The 22,515-nt window shown below is 33.2% G+C and overlaps 1 protein-coding gene across 3 annotated transcripts; it reads right to left on the bottom strand.

Moving 5' to 3' along the window:
- Positions 1 to 12,093: 12,093 nt before the first annotated feature.
- LOC136205706 (uncharacterized) lies at positions 12,094 to 20,875 on the bottom strand. 3 transcript variants are annotated; one of them, XM_065996426.1, is made up of 13 exons: positions 20,501 to 20,875; positions 19,325 to 19,466; positions 19,021 to 19,226; positions 18,831 to 18,920; positions 18,503 to 18,591; positions 18,290 to 18,426; positions 17,934 to 18,074; positions 14,284 to 14,427; positions 13,509 to 13,576; positions 13,348 to 13,398; positions 13,191 to 13,250; positions 12,668 to 13,099; positions 12,094 to 12,531 (listed from the first exon to the last, which is right to left on the bottom strand). In XM_065996426.1, the coding sequence occupies exons 3-13, from the start codon at positions 19,195 to 19,197 to the stop codon at positions 12,520 to 12,522; spliced, it is 1,401 nt and encodes a 466-aa protein (XP_065852498.1). In that variant the 5' UTR covers positions 19,198 to 19,226; positions 19,325 to 19,466; positions 20,501 to 20,875; the 3' UTR covers positions 12,094 to 12,519. The 3 variants fall into 3 exon arrangements, with proteins under 3 accessions (XP_065852498.1, XP_065852497.1, XP_065852496.1); XM_065996425.1 differs by having other exon boundaries at positions 12,094 to 12,547; positions 17,934 to 18,071; positions 20,501 to 20,873; XM_065996424.1 differs by having other exon boundaries at positions 12,094 to 12,547; positions 20,501 to 20,873.
- Positions 20,876 to 22,515: the final 1,640 nt, after the last annotated feature.

Consider the following 22,515-nt stretch of genomic DNA (forward strand, 5'->3'; position numbering starts at 1 on the left):
ACGGAGGAGGAGGACTCCAATGTCTCTGGAAATTAATAGTCGGAGGTGGTGGTGCTTTTCTAGGAGGCTTACGAGCATTTGCTGCATAAACATCATGGATTAGCAGACCATGGATTAGGAGGAAAATTATTAGCAAATTTAACCCAATAACTTTCATTATTTCTTTCTAATGCCATTTTACATATGTTGAATGGCAATTATATACAATATCACACAGCTCATACCACTGGGTCTAGTGGGAGTAATAATAATATGTTTGAATGGTTTAATTTTCTAAGAACAGATCTCAACCATTTTCAACATTAAATATTATAATCTTATCTGCTAAGAAATTTCAATTTCAATTGTTGAATGGAAAAGAAACCATTGCGTTTCTAAGTCAACCTTTTCTACAAGTGACATTTTAATAGTCTTTCCTTCTACTTTACTTTATTTTCTATTTTCATGGACTTAAAACAAGGTCTAATACATTACCAGCTCTCTGAACTTGTCTAAAATAGTAGATTGGTTTCCTGAACTTTGCAAGTATCTCATCAGCTTCTTAAACTTGCTTATTTCGTATCACCGGCTCCTTAAACTTGTCCATAAAAGTAGATTAGCTCCCTGAACTTTACAAGTGTCTCACCAACTCGCTAAACTTGCTTATTCTGTAACAACTAAATACAAAAACTTATTAAACCTAAATTCTAAAAATAGGTCTTCATCTATTCGAGAGGTAATTTTTTCGCTTCTCTTACCTTTCAACCTATTACAAGAGTTAGTGTTGCAGGTTTGAGAGATTGAATGGATGGGGATCGAGAGTTATTATTATGGTTTTTGTACTTATTTGTTACAGAATAAGCAGGTTTGGGGAGTTGGTGAGACATTTGCAAAGTTCAGGGAGCTAATCTACTTTTATGGACAAGTTTAGGGAGCTGGTGATACGAAATAAGTAAGTTTAGGGAGCTGGTGAGACACTTGCAAAGTTCAAGGAGCCAATCTACTATTTTGGACAAGTTCAGGGAGCTGGTGATGTATTAGGCCTTAAAACAATGATGTCATGTCATGACTAAATGCTGATGATGGAAATGGTGTTGATCTTGAGTTTTAGACCTTGTAAATGCAGCAAATACTAGCTAGAGGCTTGGTAAGAATAACAGTAATTTGATTTTCCGTGGGAATGAACCTGACATTAAGAAAGCCAGAGCTGATCTGTTTGTGAACAAAGTGATAATCAAGTTCGATGTGCTTGGTTCGAGCATCGGTGAGGTATATTGCTCCGACATTATCAAACCTATGGAACGACGATCATTAGGACATCTACCCCAGTCGTTGTCGGAGTAACAGTGGACATGTTTGATTGGAGTAGAAGAGAGAATAATACCATGATCAGAAGTGCCTTGCATGTAGTGTAGAACACGTTTAACACACTTAAAGTGTTCATCAATAGGAGAATGAAAAAATTGACATAATTTGTTTACCGCAAATACAATGTCAGGTCGAGTAAGAGTGAGATATTGCAGGGCACCAACCACACTTTTGTATTCCTCTCCAAAGACCAGAGGTTTGCCAGTGTCTTTAGATAAGGGCGGTGTTATCGACATTGGGGTAATTATGGGTTTTGAATCAATCATTTTTACTCGATCTAGAATATTATTGACATATTTGGCTTGACACAAGTGGATTCCCTCCTTGAGATATCTAATCTCAAGGCCCAAGAAATATGCAGCACGACCTAGGTTTTTAATAGGAAATTCTCTTTCAATGCACACAATAGTATCATCTATATAGTCAGGTGATGTACATGTGACAAAAATGTCATCAACATAGCACAAGATGAAAGTATTTGTAGTGCCTTAGTGATTAATAAAGACTGAGTTATCAAATGAGACATTCAAAAACCAACGGTGCAAAGAAACATCCTAAGACGCATGAACCACTGACGTGGTGCCTGTTTCGGTCCATACATACTTTCTTCAGTAGACAAGCATGATTAGGCTTATCTTTGTTCATAAATTCATGTGGTTGTTCCATAAAAATTGTTTCTAACAGATTTCCATAAAGAAACGTATTAGAGACGTCAAGTTGATTGATGTACCAGCCAGAGCAAATATATGTGTATTTTTGTAGCTTTTACCACAGGGTTGAATGTCTCCTTGTAATCGATTCTAGATTGATGAATGGATCTGTGAGCTACCAGATGGGCCTTGTATCGTTCGATGGATCCATCTACTTTGTGTTTGGTTCAAAACAACCATCTTGATGTAATGATATTATGGTCAGATGGTTGAGGCACAAGTGTCCATCTTGCATTTTCAAAAAGAGCTTTGATTTCCTCTAACATTGCATGACGCTATTCAAAAACTTTGTTTGCTTTGCTGAAGCAAGTGGGACCGATGCTACCATGGATATGGGAATCTGCGAGTGCCTCAAATTTGCCTCTAGAGTTTAAGGTCGATGTCTATAATTCCATTGTATGAACCTGGTATGGTGGGTCTGTAGAGTGCTCTAGAATCGGTGTCATACCAGGTGCATATGTGTGAGGGGTGCAGTGGAAAACGTTATTATGGGAGCAGGGGAACACAATCAATTAGTAGAGATAGTATTGTTGTGTCTCGTCGGTCTAACGGATAATAGACCAAAGGTTTTGCGGCTACCAGAACCTTGAGGTGGCAGTAGGAGTAGGGATATGGTCTGGAGGAAAAGGATTCAGTGAGCAGCACTATGAAGTCACATTAGTTGTGTCGATGCTGATTGGTGATAAGGACGATGTGCGAAGTGTTGGTGACATAGTACCAAATGACTATGCAAAGTTGCACACGATAGTGAGGAAGAGGTTTTTATGTTGAGTGGCGTCATTTAGATTATTTTGGCATGGAGTACTAGTGGGAATAGAGGTAGATGGAGAAGAGAAGAGACTACTACCTAGTGTAGAAAGAACACTCAGTATAAGTTCAAGTAGCGATGGAAGTTGATAAGATGTACTTCCAGGCATACAAGGAGCAGTTGGTGCTGGTGGCGAATGCATAGCTACTGGAAAGATGTCTTCTCGATACTCAACTAATGTATAAATATAAATGTGACCAGTGTCATAGTTTAGACAAATATCTCTAGAATGATTGAACAAATGACCAAGGTAGACTCATACTTTTGAACGGAAGTTGTATTTCTGTGTATTGTATGGACAAAGATATGGGTAAATACCACAACCCCCCCCCCCCCCCCCCCCCCAACACACACACACAATTTGAGTAAAAGTTTTTAACCTTAATGTTGAATTTAGTTTGTATCATGCCAAAGAAATCCCCAAACACAGTAGCAACATAACATTTATGTTTAAGACAAACACCCAACTAAAATGAGAAAATTCATCCATAATAACGAAAAAATATATGTGTCCAATAGTAGATAAAACAGAGGCAAGGCCTCAAACATCCAAATGTAAAATCTCAAAAACATAAAAACTGGAACAAATAATAGAAGGTAAAGAAGACCTAACAAACTTCTCTAATGGACAATAGCGAAATTTATTAACTAAAGAAGTAGATAGTATCCGATTCTACTTAACAATTGCATGAATAGTTTGGTTTTGACAGTACCCCAGTCGTGCATGCAAACTTTCAAATGGCGCCTTTGCTCAGTCTTTATATTTGAGGATGGTTAGAAGCATATATAATCCATCATTACTCGGTCTGTGCAGCAGGATCTCCCTAGTTACCTTATCCTTAACAAGAAAATGGTTATGCCAAAATTCAAAATAACAGGAACTGTCTTTGGTGAATTTTTAAACAAACGGAAGGGATTTGGTGATTTTAGGTACAAGTAAGGCATCCCTAACTTTTAAATTTACAATTGTAGTTTGTCCAGATTGAGAAATATTCAAATCTTGACCATTGTCGAATTGCACATTCCCATGCCATTGGTAGGGATATATCTGATGCAGTTGCATTGGATTAGCCGGCATGTGATGTGTGGCACCTGTGTCTGGGTGCCAAGGTTGTTGAGGTCTGGTAAATGGATCAAACGACTATTGCTGTACAAAGTTGGCCTAAGGACGAGGGACATACAATCTAGAATTAGCATACATACATGTGTTGGGAGGTTTGCACTTGTCAACCAGTGATTGACATCACCACATTTGAAGCACTTACCTCGCCTCTTTCTATTTTTTGATCCATTTGTTTGAGCACCCGGCACAATACTAACATTAGCCTCAAGAATTGATAGTGCAGATGGAGGAATGGTAGCAGTATGAGCACTATTTAACCGTCCTTCATAAGACACCAGCCGATCACAGAGGTCATAATAATCAATATTCACCCTTTTGTGTAATGAGAGATTGAATGGTGTTGTGATACTTATCTCCCGATTTTTTAAATAGTAGAGATGGTAAAAGATGTACACGGAATGGATTTCTCGAAGCTGTCAGATCATCAAGGATGAGTTTTATCTTAATATATCATAGGTAATTTAATCATTTAGCAGAATTCAAGTTTTGATAAACATTGGTAAGTTGGTTCAATTTCAGACATTATTATAAAACACATATATTTTGTTCTTCATTCTGCACCAATTGCATATCAGTTGGGTCTAAAAAAAATTCATATTTTTTGTGATTTAATAATGGAATTGGAGGCGAAATATTTGAATTTTTTTTCCAACTCGTACAAAATACAGTATATTTTATTTTAATTTTTTTTCTCGTCTAATCATATGTTTATGATTTGTTACTAATTAATGATAAAATGATGCACATGTGAAGTATAAATGAAAAGATTCATAGTCAAAAAGACAGTTTGATGAATTACTTTTTCAACTTGACCCAATTGTCAACATGGGTAAAATTGCTCTTTATTGCTAATGTTAGGGGTACAATTTCATCATTTTAGATATTAAAAATAAAATTGCTCCTGACTATATATATTAGGAGTATTTTTTGCACTTCATCTTTAAAAATTATAAAATTCAGTTATTTATCTATTATGTTTTAAAATCTAATGGTTGTAACGTTAAAATGAGCAAAAATCCAATTAATTGCAATTAGTAATACTATATACATTTTCCAAAAAAAAAAAAAAACTATAGTATATACATAATAATAATAATGTACTTTGCCGGTGAGCATTTCCGGCATAAGTATCATGGATTAGGTGAAAAATGATAGACCAAAATGAAGTCAACTTTCAATTTTTTGTATGCTTTCCAAAGCCACTTGATATTTGTTAAATTAAATGGTAATTATATACAATTTCACACAGCTCATATTGCTACTTACCCACTAATAACATCTTTTATTGTTTTTTTTTTAAGAACAGATATAAAAAATTCTCAAAATAGAATATTATAATCTCGTTTTATTATCTGGCAGAGAAATTTCAGTAAATCTATCAAATAATAATAATAAGGTTAAACAATTTACTACTCTATATATTTTTATAAATTATACTAGTGTGTTAAAAACACATAATGTAATTTCTAAGTTTTTTTTTTCTTCACTTTATCTCTTATGTTAGAGTCAAATAGCTAAAATACATTAAATAAAATTCAAAATGCAAAAGTTACCTTTCACACCCATTTACAGTGATAGATATATATTTTTTCTTTTCAACGTAATCTTAATACCTTCGATATATAGTAATTAATTTATTGATTTAATATATAGTAATTGGTTTATTAATTTTTATATAATTACTGAACTTCAATTTTAACGTCAAAATTTGTATCACAAAAAACTGAATGAAACTAAGAATATTGGTTCGTAAAACTCTAAACCCCATCTTTTCGGCTGCTTGTGAGAGTGTCTCTCCTTAATTGTGTGAGCATTGTGTTATATTGCTTTGATTGTGAATCCACCAAAATCAATTAGCAGTCCAACCATGGAGACAAATACGGTCACTCTTAATATTAATGAACGCGAGCTTGGCGGTATTGATATCGGATTGATGCATCCAAGCAAAATTCTCACGGGCAATGGTCTCAGGTTCGTTAGTTGGTTTGTCGCTGACATATAAATAAATTTCCCACCCATGAAGAACATAATTGCGGGATTGTGGCGCCCATGGAAAGGAATTGGTATTCTGAATGTCCCTAATCTGTATTATAGATGTTCTTAGTAGTCATCAATTCAATTGTTGAACCGGTCGGTTGCTGGCTTTAAGCAACTTTCATATTTCCTGCTGAGATCCCAAGTCTCCAAGTGGGCCCTCTTGGCCACCCGTACCCCGATGTGCTTAATCAATAGAACAAGTAAGAAACAATAGATATAGAGTGATACCCAATGTATTGGGTGGGATCCTTATAGAAGAATTGAATGTAGGACCAATCAATGCTTTTTAATAGTTCCTAGTACCCTATGGGTCATATTTCATCAACTTTCAAGACATCCGAAGATTATAGACTTCTTCATCCCTACCCGGTTCATCCAGGACCGCGTCCAATGGGTTGAGTTAGATAAAAGTTTGATATTAGGCTAGGTTTGGCGCAGGCCTGTAAAAGCCCGCTTGTTCCATAAATGGGTTGGGGGTTTGGGAAATTTACATGGAAATTCATTTTTTAAAAATTATTTACAACTATATCAAGTAAGAATTTTAATTATATCAAACTAAGTAAATCATTATTTTTATATATTTTAAGGATTAAAGTTTATAAACTAAGAGTTTAGGATTTATTTTTTAGGATTTAGAATTTATAAATTAAGGTCTAAAATTCTTAAATTATGGTATAAAATCATACTTTATGATGTGGGGAATCTCTTCATGGGTTCAAGTCTTGGCGAGAGAATCGAAGGAGGAACGAAGCACGGACGAGCACACAACGAGAAAAGGAAAAAAATAGCCCCCACACGACGTGCCACCTATCCCACATGTCGTGTGGAGTGGGGTTTGGTCCAAGGAAGGTTGCCACGAGGAGTTTGGACGAGTGAAGTCGCGTACGGAGGCAGAAGCTCCACCACACACCATGTGTGGTGTTCCCTGCACCAAAAAGGATCGTGAGACATTTCGGCTAATTTTCTGCCACTCCAGAATTATTGTTTTGTCACTCATGTATTTATTGTTTTGTCATTTAGGGTTAATAACCTAAATGCCATTTGTGTTCTCCCTTCCCATTCTACCCGTATCACTCTCTATTATTTGTAGCCCTAGCTAGGTATTTTAGTCTTTTGTCTTTTAATTTGAGAGAGCTATATAAGTCTCCTTCTTTGTAAGGATATGCAACTTTTATCAATACAATTTTTATCTTCTTATATTTGTGAAGTTTTGTTAAGGTTTTTGTCAAAATACAATTAAGTATGACACATATAAATTAATCACAATTTTTTTTTTGTCAAAATCTCTAAAATCTTTACTGTGTTAATAATATAATTATAAATAGCCAACAAAAAATTGTACGAAACTGCCCCCGTTTATAATCAAACTTATTTGCAAGGTCTAATATGACAATTAAATAACAGTAAAAACATCATTTTTAAATTTTCGGTAACATAAGTCACAATTTTATCGGTTAAGGTTGAATCTGACTATTTTAAGGATGTTATGGTCAAATTTGATTATTTTTCCCAAAATCAAGGAAAGAAAAGTATATTTATTATACATAATTTTTCACCTATACTCTCATTTGATGATTCATAGTTATGTTTAGGCTTATTAGAATTTTATTTCGGAGCTTCAAACCATCTTATAAAGCTTATTAGGTCTAGACTAGCACTACTGATTTACATTAAATAGATGATAAGATTTGAATTTACAAGAATATCCCAAAGTAATTAAACCGAAAAAACAACAATAATGGATCTCCTCCTCAAATTAACAAACACTGGAGAAAAGACAGGACTGAAAAATGATGGGAAACACAAATTTTAAGATAAGTAGAGTTAAATTACGTGTTGACTCCCGGTGGTGCACGCCGAGGAGAACCTTGATGTTGACTTTTAGCGGAGATCGGAGCAGGAAACGACTGTGGACGAGGAATAGTCCTTCTAATTATCTGCGGACGTTTCGAAACGTGCATGTCCAATTGCTCCATTTTGTAGAATTTATGCAAATGGAAATCTGATCTCCTTCCGTCGCAACTTCTTGGACCTAATTCCATAACCCCAAAATTAATATCATTATTGCAACTACATATTTAAATGTTGCCATTTTGTTTTGTGAATCAAAGGTCCATTTAAATTCTGTATTTATAAGGAAAAACATAGTCCATATTATATATATATATATTTGTGTGAGGTCAATGAATTAAAGGTCAATTACTTGTATCAACTAATTTTATTCATATTAATCATGGAATATTTAAGCTTCCAAGGTTTTACAATTTGCAAAAAAAAAAATCATTTGATTTGCAAATGAAGTCTACGATGGATGGAATTAATTTACAAATGAATTTCCTTATTTGATATGAAAATTATAAACAACAATACAATTTCTAATTTGTTGAAGTTTAAGGTGTTTAGAGTTTAGAATTTAAGGTGATGAGGGCATCATAAGGAGCAAATAAGTCCATGGTGAATTTGGGCTCACACGGCATGAGGCCTATTCAACACGGCGTGTGAGTAGGTTAGAAGGGGAGGATTCGAGCGCTGAGTTCCATATAGCGTGTTGAAGTTACACGCTACTGAATCTGCTCCCTGGTTCGATATTGGGTAAACCACACATCATGTTACTTATGTCACATACCGTGCGGATTAAAAGGATGGCAGCCCTAAAAGATCCTCCATAGGCCGAGTTGAACTTGAGGTTTATATGAGTTGGTCCGAAGATCCAGCCACACAATATGTCAATAGACCATACGTCATGTGGCTCTGCATAACGGCCAAAGAAGACATTCCTGTCACACTTCTGATTTTCTCTATTTACTGTTTTGCCATGCATAAATTATTGTCTTGTCATTAGTGTTTAATTACTATTCCACCATGTTGTTTGTAAACCCCTTTTTGCCCCTATTACTATTACGAGGCGTTTGGCATTCTATTGGGATATGGATAAGGATAAAGGTTGGGATAGGGATAAGAATAAATGGTTGGGATAACGATAAATTTATGATAGTCGGGAATTATTATTCAATGTTTGGTACGTGGGATAGGGATAGGGATAAAATAATACATTTTACTATTTTAATCTTATTTAAACTACATAACATTAATTTGAGGAATAAGATGGACTTTTCCATCCTATTAAAATCGCAGAAGCTTATCCCACCTCCTTATACTGCCCCCCCTCTTGGGTATAGGATTTGAGGGATAAGAGGTTTATCCCTCATTTGTCTCACTCTTCTATCTCACAAACAAACATGAGATAATTTATCTGGTGTTTTTTTTATCTCTATCCCACCTCTTATATCCCTTCTAACAAACACCCCGTTAGGATTGTAAAGTAAGAGGGGAGGGTTCTTTGGTCTTATTTACTTAGGGTTGGGTAAGTATTTTAAGCCCAAGTTTTGTAAGAACATCTTAACTTTTATGAAATCAAATATATTTTCCTCTTTGGAAGTATGGGTGCTCAAAAACCGAACCGGACCGAAATAACCGACCGAACCGATGAATTTCGGTTTGTTCGGTTCGGTTTTCGGTCTATTAGGTTCGGTTTCGGTTTTATTTTTATAATATTTCGGTAATTTCGGTCGGTTCAGTTTTTAAATCAAAATTACCGAATTAACCGAACAGACCGAAATAAATTAAATATAATTAGAAATTAGATTTATTATATAATTAGTGTATGTCATTTATTGTTCTAAGTTATATTTGATTTAGAATTATATTATTATAATCTTTGTTAAACATGATAGTTTTTGGATTGCCTTATTGGTCTATTTAATGTTTATCTACAAATTTAGTACAATTATACACTAATTCATATTTGGAATTAATATTGATTTCATTTCTATATAAAATTTCTACGTTTTTTTTCTTTCAATCCAAAAAGAAAAATAAAAATAAAAATTGTTGTATATATAAGTAAATACCCAACAATATCATTAACGGTGTAATATTAACCTTATATAAAAATAATTGTTAATGAAATTTTTTAATATAAGAAAACCGAATAACCGAACCGAACCAACTTGAAATAATTCGGTCGGTTCGGTTCGGTTATTTATTGTTATTTGGTTAGGTTCGTTTTTATTTTTGAGGCTATTCGGTTTTTGGTTATTTCGGTTCGGTTCGGTTTTCAGACCGAACCGACCGATAAACACCCCTATTTGGAAGTAAGGTTTATTAACTTTTGGGATTATTTCCTACTAGTTTTATCTAGTGAAGAGATTATTCGTTGTTGGTTTAATATCTTTTGATTTTTTCTTTAACCATTATTATCGTCATGAATCTGTATCATAAGATACAAGACATTAGGTTTTAATTTAGGATTTAGCATTTAGTGTTTTTATAATGTATTTTAAAAATATGATTAGTATAATATGCACCAATTCATATATTAATGAATTATTTACTAAAAACATTAAGGAATTTGGTAAATAAAAAAAATGAGTTGACTTTTGTTGTTCTATTCCCCAAATTTTGTAAGAGTTTTGGAGTGTACTAGTTAGGTTTTCAAAAATCAACTTGTTATATGATTACTTAAAGCTTTATGGAACAGCTTATATGACAACTGGATTTTGAACTACCTTACAATTTATTAGGAATTGGATTGGTATTGATTATAATAAGTTTGATATAAAAAAAAATACATATATACATGTTATCATAAAAATAGGAGATTGATGTAGTTCAATTATTATTTTTATGTCTAATTTCATGTTTCACGTGTTAATAGTGTTAGGGTTAAGATGCAAAAATACCCCTAACGTTTTGGACCAAGAGCAATTTTACCCTTAACGTCTAAAATGGTGCAATTTTACCCCTAACGTTAGAAACCAAGAGCAATTTTACCCCTAACGTTAATAAATTGGATCAATTTGAAAAATATTCATCAAACTGTCTTCTCGGTCATGAATCTTGTAATCTACACTTCATATGTGTATCATTTTATCAGTAACAAATCACAAACATACGTTGGGATGTGAAAAAAAACAAAATAAATAAAAAATATACTGTTTTTTTTTTACGAATTAGACAAAAAAAATTCAAAAAATTCACCGAATTTATAAATATTAATCTCAAATTCTATTATTAAATTATAAAAAATATGAAATCATTTTTTAGAACGAATTGTTATACAATTGGTGCAGAATAAGGAACAAAAATATTTGTGTTTTATAATAGTATCTGAAATTGACTCACTTTATCAACGTTAGGGATAAAATTGCTCTTGGTTTCCAACGTTAGGGGTAAAATTGCACCATTTTAGACGTTAGGGATAAAATTGCTCATGGTCCAAAACGTTAGGGGTATTTTTGCACCTTAACCCATAGTGTTATAAACAAAATCGATCCAATTCCTACCAAATGGTACATAGTCTAGGTTTAGAGTATTAATTATGTTGGTAGAACGATGGTTTTATCATGAGATACAAATGTTTCGTCTATACAGTTTGATATTAAGAAATTAGGTCAATGACAACACAAGTGAAAGGTAAAAGTACAACCAAAAGAAAAAGAAGTCTATGAAACTTCCGAATTTTTAATTCAAAGTGTTATGTCTTATAGAATTCTAAACATGGTGGAGATTGTTAAGGTATATTAAAATCTTATTTATTTTGATTTTCCAAATTAGAATATGAATTAAAAACTTCAATTTAAATAAATGAATTCTACAAAGAACATGGTTATAGTTTTAAACATATGAGCAATAATTGTTTTCTTATTTATTTGCATTGAGTAGTGGAGATTGCACTCTTGAGATATATATATGTTTGAGCTTTAAATGTAATAAATTTTCTTACTATTGTATTAACTTTTTAATTATATGATCCTCCTCAACCATAAATGTAGGAAATATATTACATTTTTTAATAAAAATTGTTAAACATGATGTAAAAGTATTATTATCAAATTTGACATTTAACATTCAAGTTCTTTACATTTGAAATCGGTGTTTTAAACATGTCAATTTCATACACCAAATGAATCCGGTAAAAGATGTTTCAAACACTGGTTTCGTACAATAAAATAGAATATTGTGTTTATGGTAATTCAGTTATTGCTAATGCTTATTTTGTTTCAATCTCAAAGAGAAGACTAAAGTTTACTTAATGCTGTGAACATTCCTGTACAAACCAAAAGCTATACACAAGGTAATATCTTATGGTGAATACAGTGTGATCCAGTATCAAACCTCAATACGTTATTTCTCTACTTCTTCGACTCCAAAATCCCAAAATCTCACTATCTATTAGTTTCTCAACTGCACTTTTCTATTAATACAATGTATCAACTAGACTATCGAGACAACTAAATCACGGTGATACATGAACAGCCTTAGACTAGTGTACACGTACAGGTGATAATAAGTATGACAGCGAAGCAATGACAAGCAAAACTTGGATCCTCAACTGATCTGAACATCTGCAACTTGTAATCGACTTCTCAATGCCCCTTTTTCTTCAACATATCTAGCACGCAAAGCACGAACCAACATGATTCAGGAAAGCTTCAGCCCTTTAACTGCTGCAGCAAAAATCTGGAGATCATTGTCAAAGAATTGAGCAATCAGGCGCATATAAAAAAAAAAAAAAAAGTTTAACATTAATCTATTTTTCCTTTGAAAAAGCGCTAATTGTGATCTGAACAAAGTTCACACCTTAGGAGAAGCTCCAGCAGTCTGTTTCCTATCAGCACGAGTTCGATTATGGCTACTTGCTCCCGGGTCCTGGATGTGATGGCTTCGCTCAGCAGCATTTAGCGCTGAAGATTCATCATTAGGAACTTCATCTAAGCTATCCTGTGGTTTGCTTTTTACTTGGTCACTGCTTCTGGGATTAGAACTGTTATTCTGTGTATTATTTGTTAGGCGATTTTGATCATTCTTGCTGAACTGGGTAGCTGCTGCACGAGCACCAGCAATTGCTGCACTAAGACTTGATGATTTCTCCACTTGAGATGATTTATGAGGTGATGTCTTGGATATAGACCCGGGTTCTAAGGAAAAAGGATCACAAGGATTTGGAAGGGGAAATCTTACTGGCATTGGACCTTTCACTGGGGTCAGACCTCTAACTGCAGCCTCGTGTATCTGTCAAAGGTACAAACCTTGCATGAATATCAAACTTGCACAACATCATATGAATAACTAGATGCAAATTTATTCATTTTACAGCACATACCTTCCTTCCCAAATTATAAACACCTTTGAAGCCTCGCATCTCAAATGGAACTAGCAATTTCTGAAAAAGAAAAACAAAAGATCAATAAAAATTGGAGCAAGTAGAAAGTAGCAAATAAGAACACTTCCAAAAGTCAGGGTAAGTGCAGAGGGCGCACCTGCGGCCGTTCACAAAGCCAGCAAAAATCTGTTTGTCCCTCTAACCTTACCTGCAGGTTAAGAAAAGCCCCAAATCAGGGAACATAGTTTACAGTTTATCAATTAAAGAAACCAAGTGTATGGATTTAAAAAAAGGTCAGAAATTCGAATTTTTGCCTACCCCTTCAGGTATCGCCTCCCAGCTTGCAACTTCTTCACCTCTAACACAGCCGACCACTTCAACACACCCTATAAAATACATAAACATATTATTAAATTTATCAAAAGTTTGAACCAAATGAAAGACAGAGCTAACAGACAGTAGGAAAGAAAGTTCCCAAAATGATTTTACAATTCATGTAGCAAAAGATTAGAACTAATCAAAATGAATGAACTACAACAATTCAAGGCTTGAATCACGACATATAATTCACATACAAAGCATCTATAAATGGCTAGATACTAGATACCATATATATATGTAATCCAGTAAATCTAGCATGCGGATTAAATTCATCTGCATTCATTAGAGAAGGGTGACTCTGTTAAAATATTGTATCATATACAAAGTCAGCCATCAACTTGAATAAAGAACTTGCTACAAGGCTTGCCAATCCAACAAACAACATAAATTTCATCAATTTTAATGGAAACCTCTCCGTGTTTACGAAATCAATGCAGCCTCCTTAGCAAAAAAAAAAACACCCATTAATATGCATTCTACTGTGGAAAAATGCTGACAAACAAGAATTAGTCAAATGGGGCTAGCCCCTGCATTAAAACATTAAACTACCAATAAAAGAGGAAAAAAAAAGGTAATTAATACAAATAAAAGAAGGTCATAAAGCACCCGTGTTTAAAAACATGTAATGACTCAGGGAAGCATCAAGCCAGGATAACACAATTCATCTAGATGAAACAAATAAAAATCTGGAAAAATACAACAAACCAAGTACCTAAAAGTCTTGAAACAGGATAATGTTCTGGAAACTTAATATCAATAATTTCATTCACTGCATAGATTTCCCTGTAGAAATCCTCCATTGCTTTAATTGTCGCTTCCTCTGGAACTTTACTTGCAGCATGAATCCAAAGGCGGCCTTCAAAAAACAAGACATGATAATTCATAATAAGTAACATATTTGGTCATAAGAAAAGGAGAATATGAAGAAAAGTGCACTTATTTTAGCCTTAGTTAAGAAAATTGAAAATGTTCTAGACTTGCCTCTGAAGCAAGCACTAGAGTGCTAGGAGAGTCTTTTAATCAACCTTGGTCAGCTTTAGCTCTCAACTTAAAAATTTATGCACATGAATTGGAAGTTTTTAGTCTACAGAACATGCAACTTACTTTATTCCATTTGAAGCTTTTAATGGTATCAATTTAAAGTTCTCATAAACTGGAATGCAGACAGAACATGAGTTTATTTCGTTTAATGGTTTAAATGGAACTCATAACAACTCATGCTCTTTACTTTGGTCAATAAAGCATACTTTTAGTGCCAAAAAAATCAAATCAAATAACTACTGAACTGTTACAACCCAGTTGATAGAACTCAAACTCTAAATAACCAAACAACAAAACAGAAAAGAACAATAGCAGAAAAAAAGGATTCAGGGATGGCCTAACAAGCAAAAAAACAATAGAAATTTGGATTAAGGAGGGCCTAACAGGTTGGGCCAATTTTGGGGATGTTAATTCAGCACCCCATCAATATTTCTTGGAGACATGGGGTTAGAACCATCCTTGGCCATGGCTCTCTAAATTGTGAAATTTAACTAACTATTTAGAGAACACTCGAACAAGATGATGACTCTTTAAAATATATAGCTAGCCCTTTTTATTAGCCAAATTTGGCTAGTTGCTTACTACCTATTTCTATTTTTTATTTATTCTTTCTTTATTCTTTGTTTTTTTTTCTACTTTTTTCTTTTTTTCTATAAATTTATTCATTTTTAATGATAAAATAATCAAATAGAGAGTCAAATAACTAGTATGGTTGGAGTAAAAATAAATTTAACTAGTTAAATTTTGCTAAACAAATATTTTATATTTATATTATTTTAGAGAGTCAAATAACACGTCACTTTTAGAGATGTTCCAAAGCAGAAGAATAATAGAGAAACAGATCAAAGAGTTCAGATATTACTAATATATCGATATAGATGAAATAAGAACACTAGCAATGCTCCAAGGACAAACCTTCCCTCTCTCTTAGCAAAATCTAGAGCCAAAAAAAAAAAAGCATCTCTCAAGCATTTCCCCTTCTCTCTGTACAGCCTACCCTTACAACTAACAAATTGGACCAGCATTCTCTCCCCAGCAAATACGGTTATCCAGCACCAACTCAATTATTCCCTCCACGTGTGTCTCTTCCAAGAATAATCATTACCCTCCTTAGGCCATGGGTTAGATAGGCTAAAATCTTACTTTCCTTAGTGATGGGCTCTCCCTCTATAACACTCCAATCAAAACTATTGGAATTTCAACACATCATTATACAATTTAGGGTTAATACACATATTTGCCCTTGTGTTTTCTCGGAAAAACAGATTTTCCCTTAAATCAAATAAACCCACAAAATTATCCCTGAATTTTCCATAAACCTGCAATTATACCCTAATCTGACGGAGCTGCTAAATGGCGATGACATCAAAACCTTCTTATCTCCAGAAAAACTTCAGAAAAGAACAATCAATCACAAACAGAAAAAAATATGCACATTCAATTTCGATTAAAAGCAAGTTAGAAGAACAGATTGGTCAAAATTCATTTTCATAAAAGCTCAATCAACCTAATAAAATGACGTCTAAACCTCCTAATTAATCCAAAAGCAATAGCAATAGAAAACAATAAGAAACCAAATGAATTTTGATTGTCGTCATCCAATTTTTTTGGAGACAAGAAGGTTTGATGTCATCGCCGTTTAGCAGCTCCGTCAGATTAGGGTATAATTGCAGGTTTATGGAAAATTCACGGATAGTTTTGTGGGTTTATTTGATTTAAGGGTAAATCTGTTTTTCCGTGAAAACACAGGGGCAAATATGTTAAATTTTGGATTAATTCTGGGAAAACACAGGTTTATGGAAAATTCAGGGATAGTTAAATTTTGCTAAACAAATATTTTATATTTATATTATTTTAGAGAGTCAAATAACACGTCACTTTTAGAGATGTTCCAAAGCAGAAGAATAATAGAGAAACAGATCAAAGAGTTCAGATATTACTAATATATCAATATAGATGAAATAAGAACAATAGCAATGCTCCAAGGACAAACCTTCCCTCTCTCTTAGCAAAATCTAGAGCCAAAAAAAAAAAAGCATCTCTCAAGCATTTCCCCTTCTCTCTGTACAGCCTACCCTTACAACTAACAAATTGGACCAGCATTCTCTCCCCAGCAAATATGGTTATCCAGCACCAACTCAATTATTCCCTCCACGTGTCTCTTCCAAGAATAATCATTACCCTCCTTAGGCCATGGGTTAGATAGGCTAAAATCTTACTTTCCTTAGTGATGGGCTCTCCCTCTATCACACTCCAATCAAAACTATTGGAATTTCAACACATCATTATACAATTTACACTAAAACAAACTCTACTACCACTCTATTTTTATGAATTGCACTTATGCTACTAAGACAGCTAAATCTCTATGTCATCTGTACGCAACCCTATTTATCTTGCATTTCCTAAGCACCTGCAACCATATATTCTTTGGAAAAGGACACCAAAATAAAAGACGTTTTTGAGTTTCCACTAGTTCATTACATGAGCTGCATGTGTTAGGAGTTAAAAATTATCATCCCTACTTCTACATTTCCATTTTCTTTTATGCTTTCCCAGTACAAAGGTCTGAATCTCAAAAGAATAAAACATTTCCATTTTCTTTTATGCTTTAACTAGACATCCAACATGAATTTTTACTCAAGAAGACCATAAAAACGGACATGGGTCTTGTGAACTTCCTTACTGGCAAGTAACAAGATCCGAAATTCAAAGTTATCCAATCAACAAAAAGAAATTCAGCATTACAATTAATGGAGTCATTGAAAACTTTTAAAAAATACTTCTAAGACAAGTAGTGTGATAGACCTAAACAAGCTACACCATCTCACACTCTTCTTGTGCTAAAGTCAATTGCTAAGACTATTTCACTGAATAAGAGACTAAGAAATCTGTTGCTAGTTGTCTTCCAATTTTGAACTTTTCCCAAAAGCATAGAATCCTCATTTCCATAATCCAAAAGACATGGGTGCCCAGTCCATACGAACTAAAATATCAAGCTTAAAATAGGCAGCAAGAAAGGGAAAATCGGCAGTAAATTTCTTTTCCAAACTGGGCATCATCCAAAACTTGGGTATTCCATACAATACTATAATGAAAAACAGAAAAAGGAATAAGAAAACATAAGAGTAGTTTCAAGATTCCAATTACATAGAACACTTCTAAAAAGCAGTTAAAAATTAACAAAATAATCAATCTATTTACAACATAATAACGAAAAAGAAGCAAGCTTCAGGCTCTCAGCTAAATACCCGCAAAGAAAAGATAAAATCCTAAATTGAAAATTGTAAGCAAAAATTAAAAGTTGAAAAGGCGATTTACCTCGAATAGGAGCCGGCCAAGACCTTCCTTCAATGCGCTTGATTCCATAAATCAACAGAGAAGCCCATGGTTGGTGCATGGTCAAGCATTGGTTAGTGTAATTCTCATAGTTGCTTCTTCCTCTTCCTCTTCCTCCTCCTCCTCAAAAATATAAAAATAATTTCTTATATAAAAGAATTTAGAAAGTTATTATTAAATTTTAAAATTTTAAGTTAAATATTTTGATTTATTAGAATAGATGATTATTTGATATAATTTAATTTTGTAATTTTATTATATTAAAAAATCAATATAAATGGAATTATTAACTTTTTAAAAGAATAATTAAATGGATTTTGGGTAGTAAACAAACTAACTCGGTTTGAGCCGATTTGAGACCGGTAGAGTCCTCTTCATGGGCATCCTATCCATATCAATAGCATGGCCTTTTCTCTGGATGATCTGATCAAAGGCGCTAGTGCTTTCGATAGGCAATGGCATGTTCCCTTCTAGCCTAATACACATAAGGAAACTTGCTTACTTTCTGCCCGTAGTAAAGATAATTGGTTGAATTGAACATAATACATTACCTCTGCAAAGATTCCTGAAGCTGCTCAACTTTTTTGTGTGTCTCCTCTTTGATTTCATCAGCTCTTGGTCTCTCAGAATCCACTGATGCCTGCAGGCACACAAAGCTGATGTCAAATTAATTATTTCTGCAGTTATGTACCTAAAGAAAGACTTTGTAGACACGATTTTCTTTTCTGGTAGATAATGAAAATCATTTGGCTGATATTGCAAATATTTGATTTACCAGAAGATATATTATATAATGGACGTTTTGTTTAGGCAAATCGAAAGTTTTTGATTATGAAAATCATTTGGCTGATATTACAAATATTTGATTTGCATACAGACCATTTCGAGCCTCCATCTGGTTTGCGACACAATTGCTTCTCTCTGCAGCCTCTTATAGTACAAAAAGGCTCTATGACAACGCCAACGGGTCTGCATTTTGTTATTCCAAGTAAAAGAGAAACATTTTTGACAAATCAGATACGCCACAAAGTAAAGCCTCCAAACAATGTAAACTTATTGCTGGTATAACCTGAATAATAGTTGCAGCTTTAGTTTGCAACTTAAATTTGTATTCCTTGTGAGCAGCCATTGCTCTCAAACCCGTTTGCAAGAGAAGTGCAGAGACATGTAGGTTCTTGTAGGCTTTTCTGGCTTCATACCTGCGGACATGCTTCTGAATTTTTATAGCACCCGCCTCCCTTTTCATGCCTTCAAAATTTTTGCATGCAAGTCTTCCTAGAAAACTCAAATTTATAAAAAAAAAATGAGAAAACACAAATTTATGAGCGACATATGTATATATACACACAGAGTGTGTTTTTAAGATGAATCACCTCTCCAAAGTGCCTGTATGTATATAGCAGCCTTCCGCAGTGCAATAAACCTTTTACGAGCATAATGAGTTCGTACTCGCCGCTGGATGGTTTTTGCTGCATTACTGAGTACCTCAATTCTCCTTGCATCTAATTCAGCAGCCTGCAATTTTTTTGGAGGCGAATTGAATAAGCAAATGTTTATATCCTAAATAATTTACACACTTTTAATATCTTCCAACCATTTACGAACTTAACCACTATAATATTTTTATCATAAAAATGATATATAAAATAAATTTATATCACATGATTACCTTATATTATTTATTTAATTTTTATTATAGTAATTGTTAGTTTCATATAATAAACCGAACTCATTTTCCTCCATAAACGACTCTTTTTACCAAGACAATTCAACTCAAGGTCTAAACATTCTTTTATCATATGAATTTAATTCAAGTACAAACGTCTCTTTAACCTGAACGAATCCAATCAAGTCTTAAATCTAAAACTACTCATTCTACCGGAAAATCCTGATTCAAAATCATCTCCAAGTCCTAAAACGACGTTTTACCAAAAGGACCATCATTTTTCTAGCATTCACAAGTTTCTAATTTTAGCAACTCCAACAATCTGGATGTTCATATATGAATGTTCTTCTAAACTTAAGAAATTCATAGCACAAACTAATCTATTTTTTTACAAAAGAAAATAATAGATGAATAAAACCTGTAAGAGCAACATGTATTGAAAAAGATACCAGAAAGTTCATATGTGAACTATAGAAATCCTCAATGCAAATCATATTAAAAATTCCTATAAGAAAGTAGAAATACTGATTGTAATTTATAATAAAGAAAGTAGTAGAAACCCTTCATTTGTTAGTACACAACTAAAATATATTCATTCAGAGACAAACAAGCATGTATACATAAGGAGATAGCCATTCATATGAAATGGCAAGCACAGACATTAATTGATTCGATTTTATGTTTATTACCCATCTTTGGACAAGCTATGAAACACTATAGGTTTGAATGAGAAAATTCACAGCATTTCCTCACTTGAACTGAATATCCCCACATATACGAAAATCAGAGTCTTAAGGCTCTTATTCACCAAAAATCATAAAAGAGCAGTCACAAAATCGCAAAAGAAAAACAGATAGAACCCGAACAAACTAGAATGACTTACCTCCAAAGGAGATCTGGAAAACTTTTAAGGACACCGATCTGTAACCGATGTCCCCTGAAAGGGTTCGTAGTACCCAGCAGAAACCAAGAAAAACATAAAACCGAAGCTAGAAACTTCATTTCCCTTAGGTGAAAGCTAGTGAAACTCACTGAAACCATTCGAAACTAAAAGGAAGCGTTCGAATTACCCGGAACCCAAACGCAGATCACCACAGACTGGAACAAAATCCTTCTAAAAGAATAATAAGACCTATTTCACCGGCAACCATGATCCGAGGAAGAAGAATCGAAGCAAACCTTCTGGAATCCCTTGGTGTACTCGAGATAGGGAGAGAGAGCGGAAGAAACGAGAAGATCCCCCGATAAGAGAGAGACTCCCCTTTTTAATTCCAATTCCCTAAATTCCAAAATAATCTTTAACAAAATAATCATTCATTTTCCTACCACATTGTTCCTGTATATTTTCCTTTGTACCCCAAACTTATCTAATTATGATATTAACCTAATATTATAACCCTTATTTGTTTTTAAATCTAACCCCATTATATTAAGTTATCTTAGTATAAGATTTTTCCCAAACTTTAAACAACTGATATTACTCCTTAACACAAAAATCATAAAAGATGTTATCTCGGGTTTAAAAAATTCAAATAATAAATTCGAGATGTTATAATCTAGTATCAACTTATAAAAATTCGAAAATTTTGGACACGGACGTAACAAAGAACATAATGGATGTTTATGCAAGTATTCCAAAGTTTTTCCAGAAGATATACTCATTCGCATACAGACCATTTTGAGCTTCCGAAGCTCCCTCCTGGCTATTGTTCCCCTCCATCTGGTTTGGAACACAATTGCTCCTCTCTTCAGCCTCTTATAGTACAAAGAGGCTCTATGACAACGCCAATGGGCCTGCATTTTTTGACAAATCAGATATGCCACAAACACCAAACAATTTATATAAACTTATTGCAGTTACCTGAATAACAATTGCAGCTTTAGTTTGCAACTTCTGAGCAGCTGCATTCTCTCGTTCCTTTACTCCCATAGCCTCTATAGCAAGAAGTTTAAATCCGTTTGTGACTTCAAACAAAGGCTGGCGAGAAGGGTATCTACCACAACTCATATTGATGCTTGGCTTGTTTGGATTTAGACATCTAATGCAGTTCGGTTTAGGTTGAGGGAAAAGGCTTGGTAATTTGAAAACACCAAAGAAATCCTTAAGAAACATGTTAAAAAACAAAGATAAAACAAGAATTTGCAAGAAATAGATATGAGTCGATAGTAGAAAACTTTTCAATTAGTAGATACAAAACTCTATTTATAAGACACAAAATTTTAAAATAAAAGAGTCGTTACGTCTGAATAGACATAGTTAATACTGAATAGTCAATATATGTAAATTTATTAGATTTTGTTATCTTTCCCTGTTTAACTTTTTAGAATAGGTAAATACTCAATTCATAGTCACAAAAGTCAATATTCAATATGTAAAAGAACATTTCCTAATCTCTCCATTCTTCTTTACACACTAAATTTTAATTTTTGTATTTTTATGTAAATAAAACATAGGATATATTTTATGGTAAATAATTTTTTAGTCTCTATATTTTTACCTATTATGCTTGTCAGTTCACACATATACTTTAAGATCCTTAACTTTTGTATTATTCAATTGTAGTCTCTCTTTTTATTTTTCTACATTAAAGTGCAAAAAAACCCTTAGTTATATATGTGAAAAACTTGTCTTTTACTTTTTTTAATTTAATCAACATATTTGTATTAAATTTGTATAGTATATAAACACTAATATTTTTATACTTATACATATTAGTATGTAAAAAAATTTATTATTTATTAATTTTTGTTCTCATTTTATTTATTATTTAATATAATACCTTAAACTAATATTGAATATTATATAAAATTATATTTCTTTTTATTTTATCCATAAAGTTTATTAAATATAAAAAGTTCATATTTACAATTTTATATAGTTCTACTTCTAATTTTATA

This window comes from Euphorbia lathyris, chromosome 9, assembly GCF_963576675.1.
Source record: "Euphorbia lathyris chromosome 9, ddEupLath1.1, whole genome shotgun sequence".
Lineage (NCBI taxonomy): Eukaryota > Viridiplantae > Streptophyta > Magnoliopsida > Malpighiales > Euphorbiaceae > Euphorbia > Euphorbia lathyris.

What these genes read in the sequence shown, in the direction of transcription:
- LOC136205706 (XM_065996424.1), bottom strand. Translation starts at nt 19,197, where the DNA reads ATGAAAAGGGAGGCGGGTGCTATAAAAATTCAGAAGCATGTCCGCAGG. An exon ending in CTTCAGGAATCTTTGCAGAG is followed by an intron (nt 18,427 to 18,502) that starts GTAATGTATTAT and finishes TATGTGTATTAG; the next exon opens with GCTAGAAGGGAACATGCCAT. An exon ending in TCCTGTTTCAAGACTTTTAG is followed by an intron (nt 13,577 to 14,283) that starts GTACTTGGTTTG and finishes TGTATTTTATAG; the next exon opens with GGTGTGTTGAAGTGGTCGGC.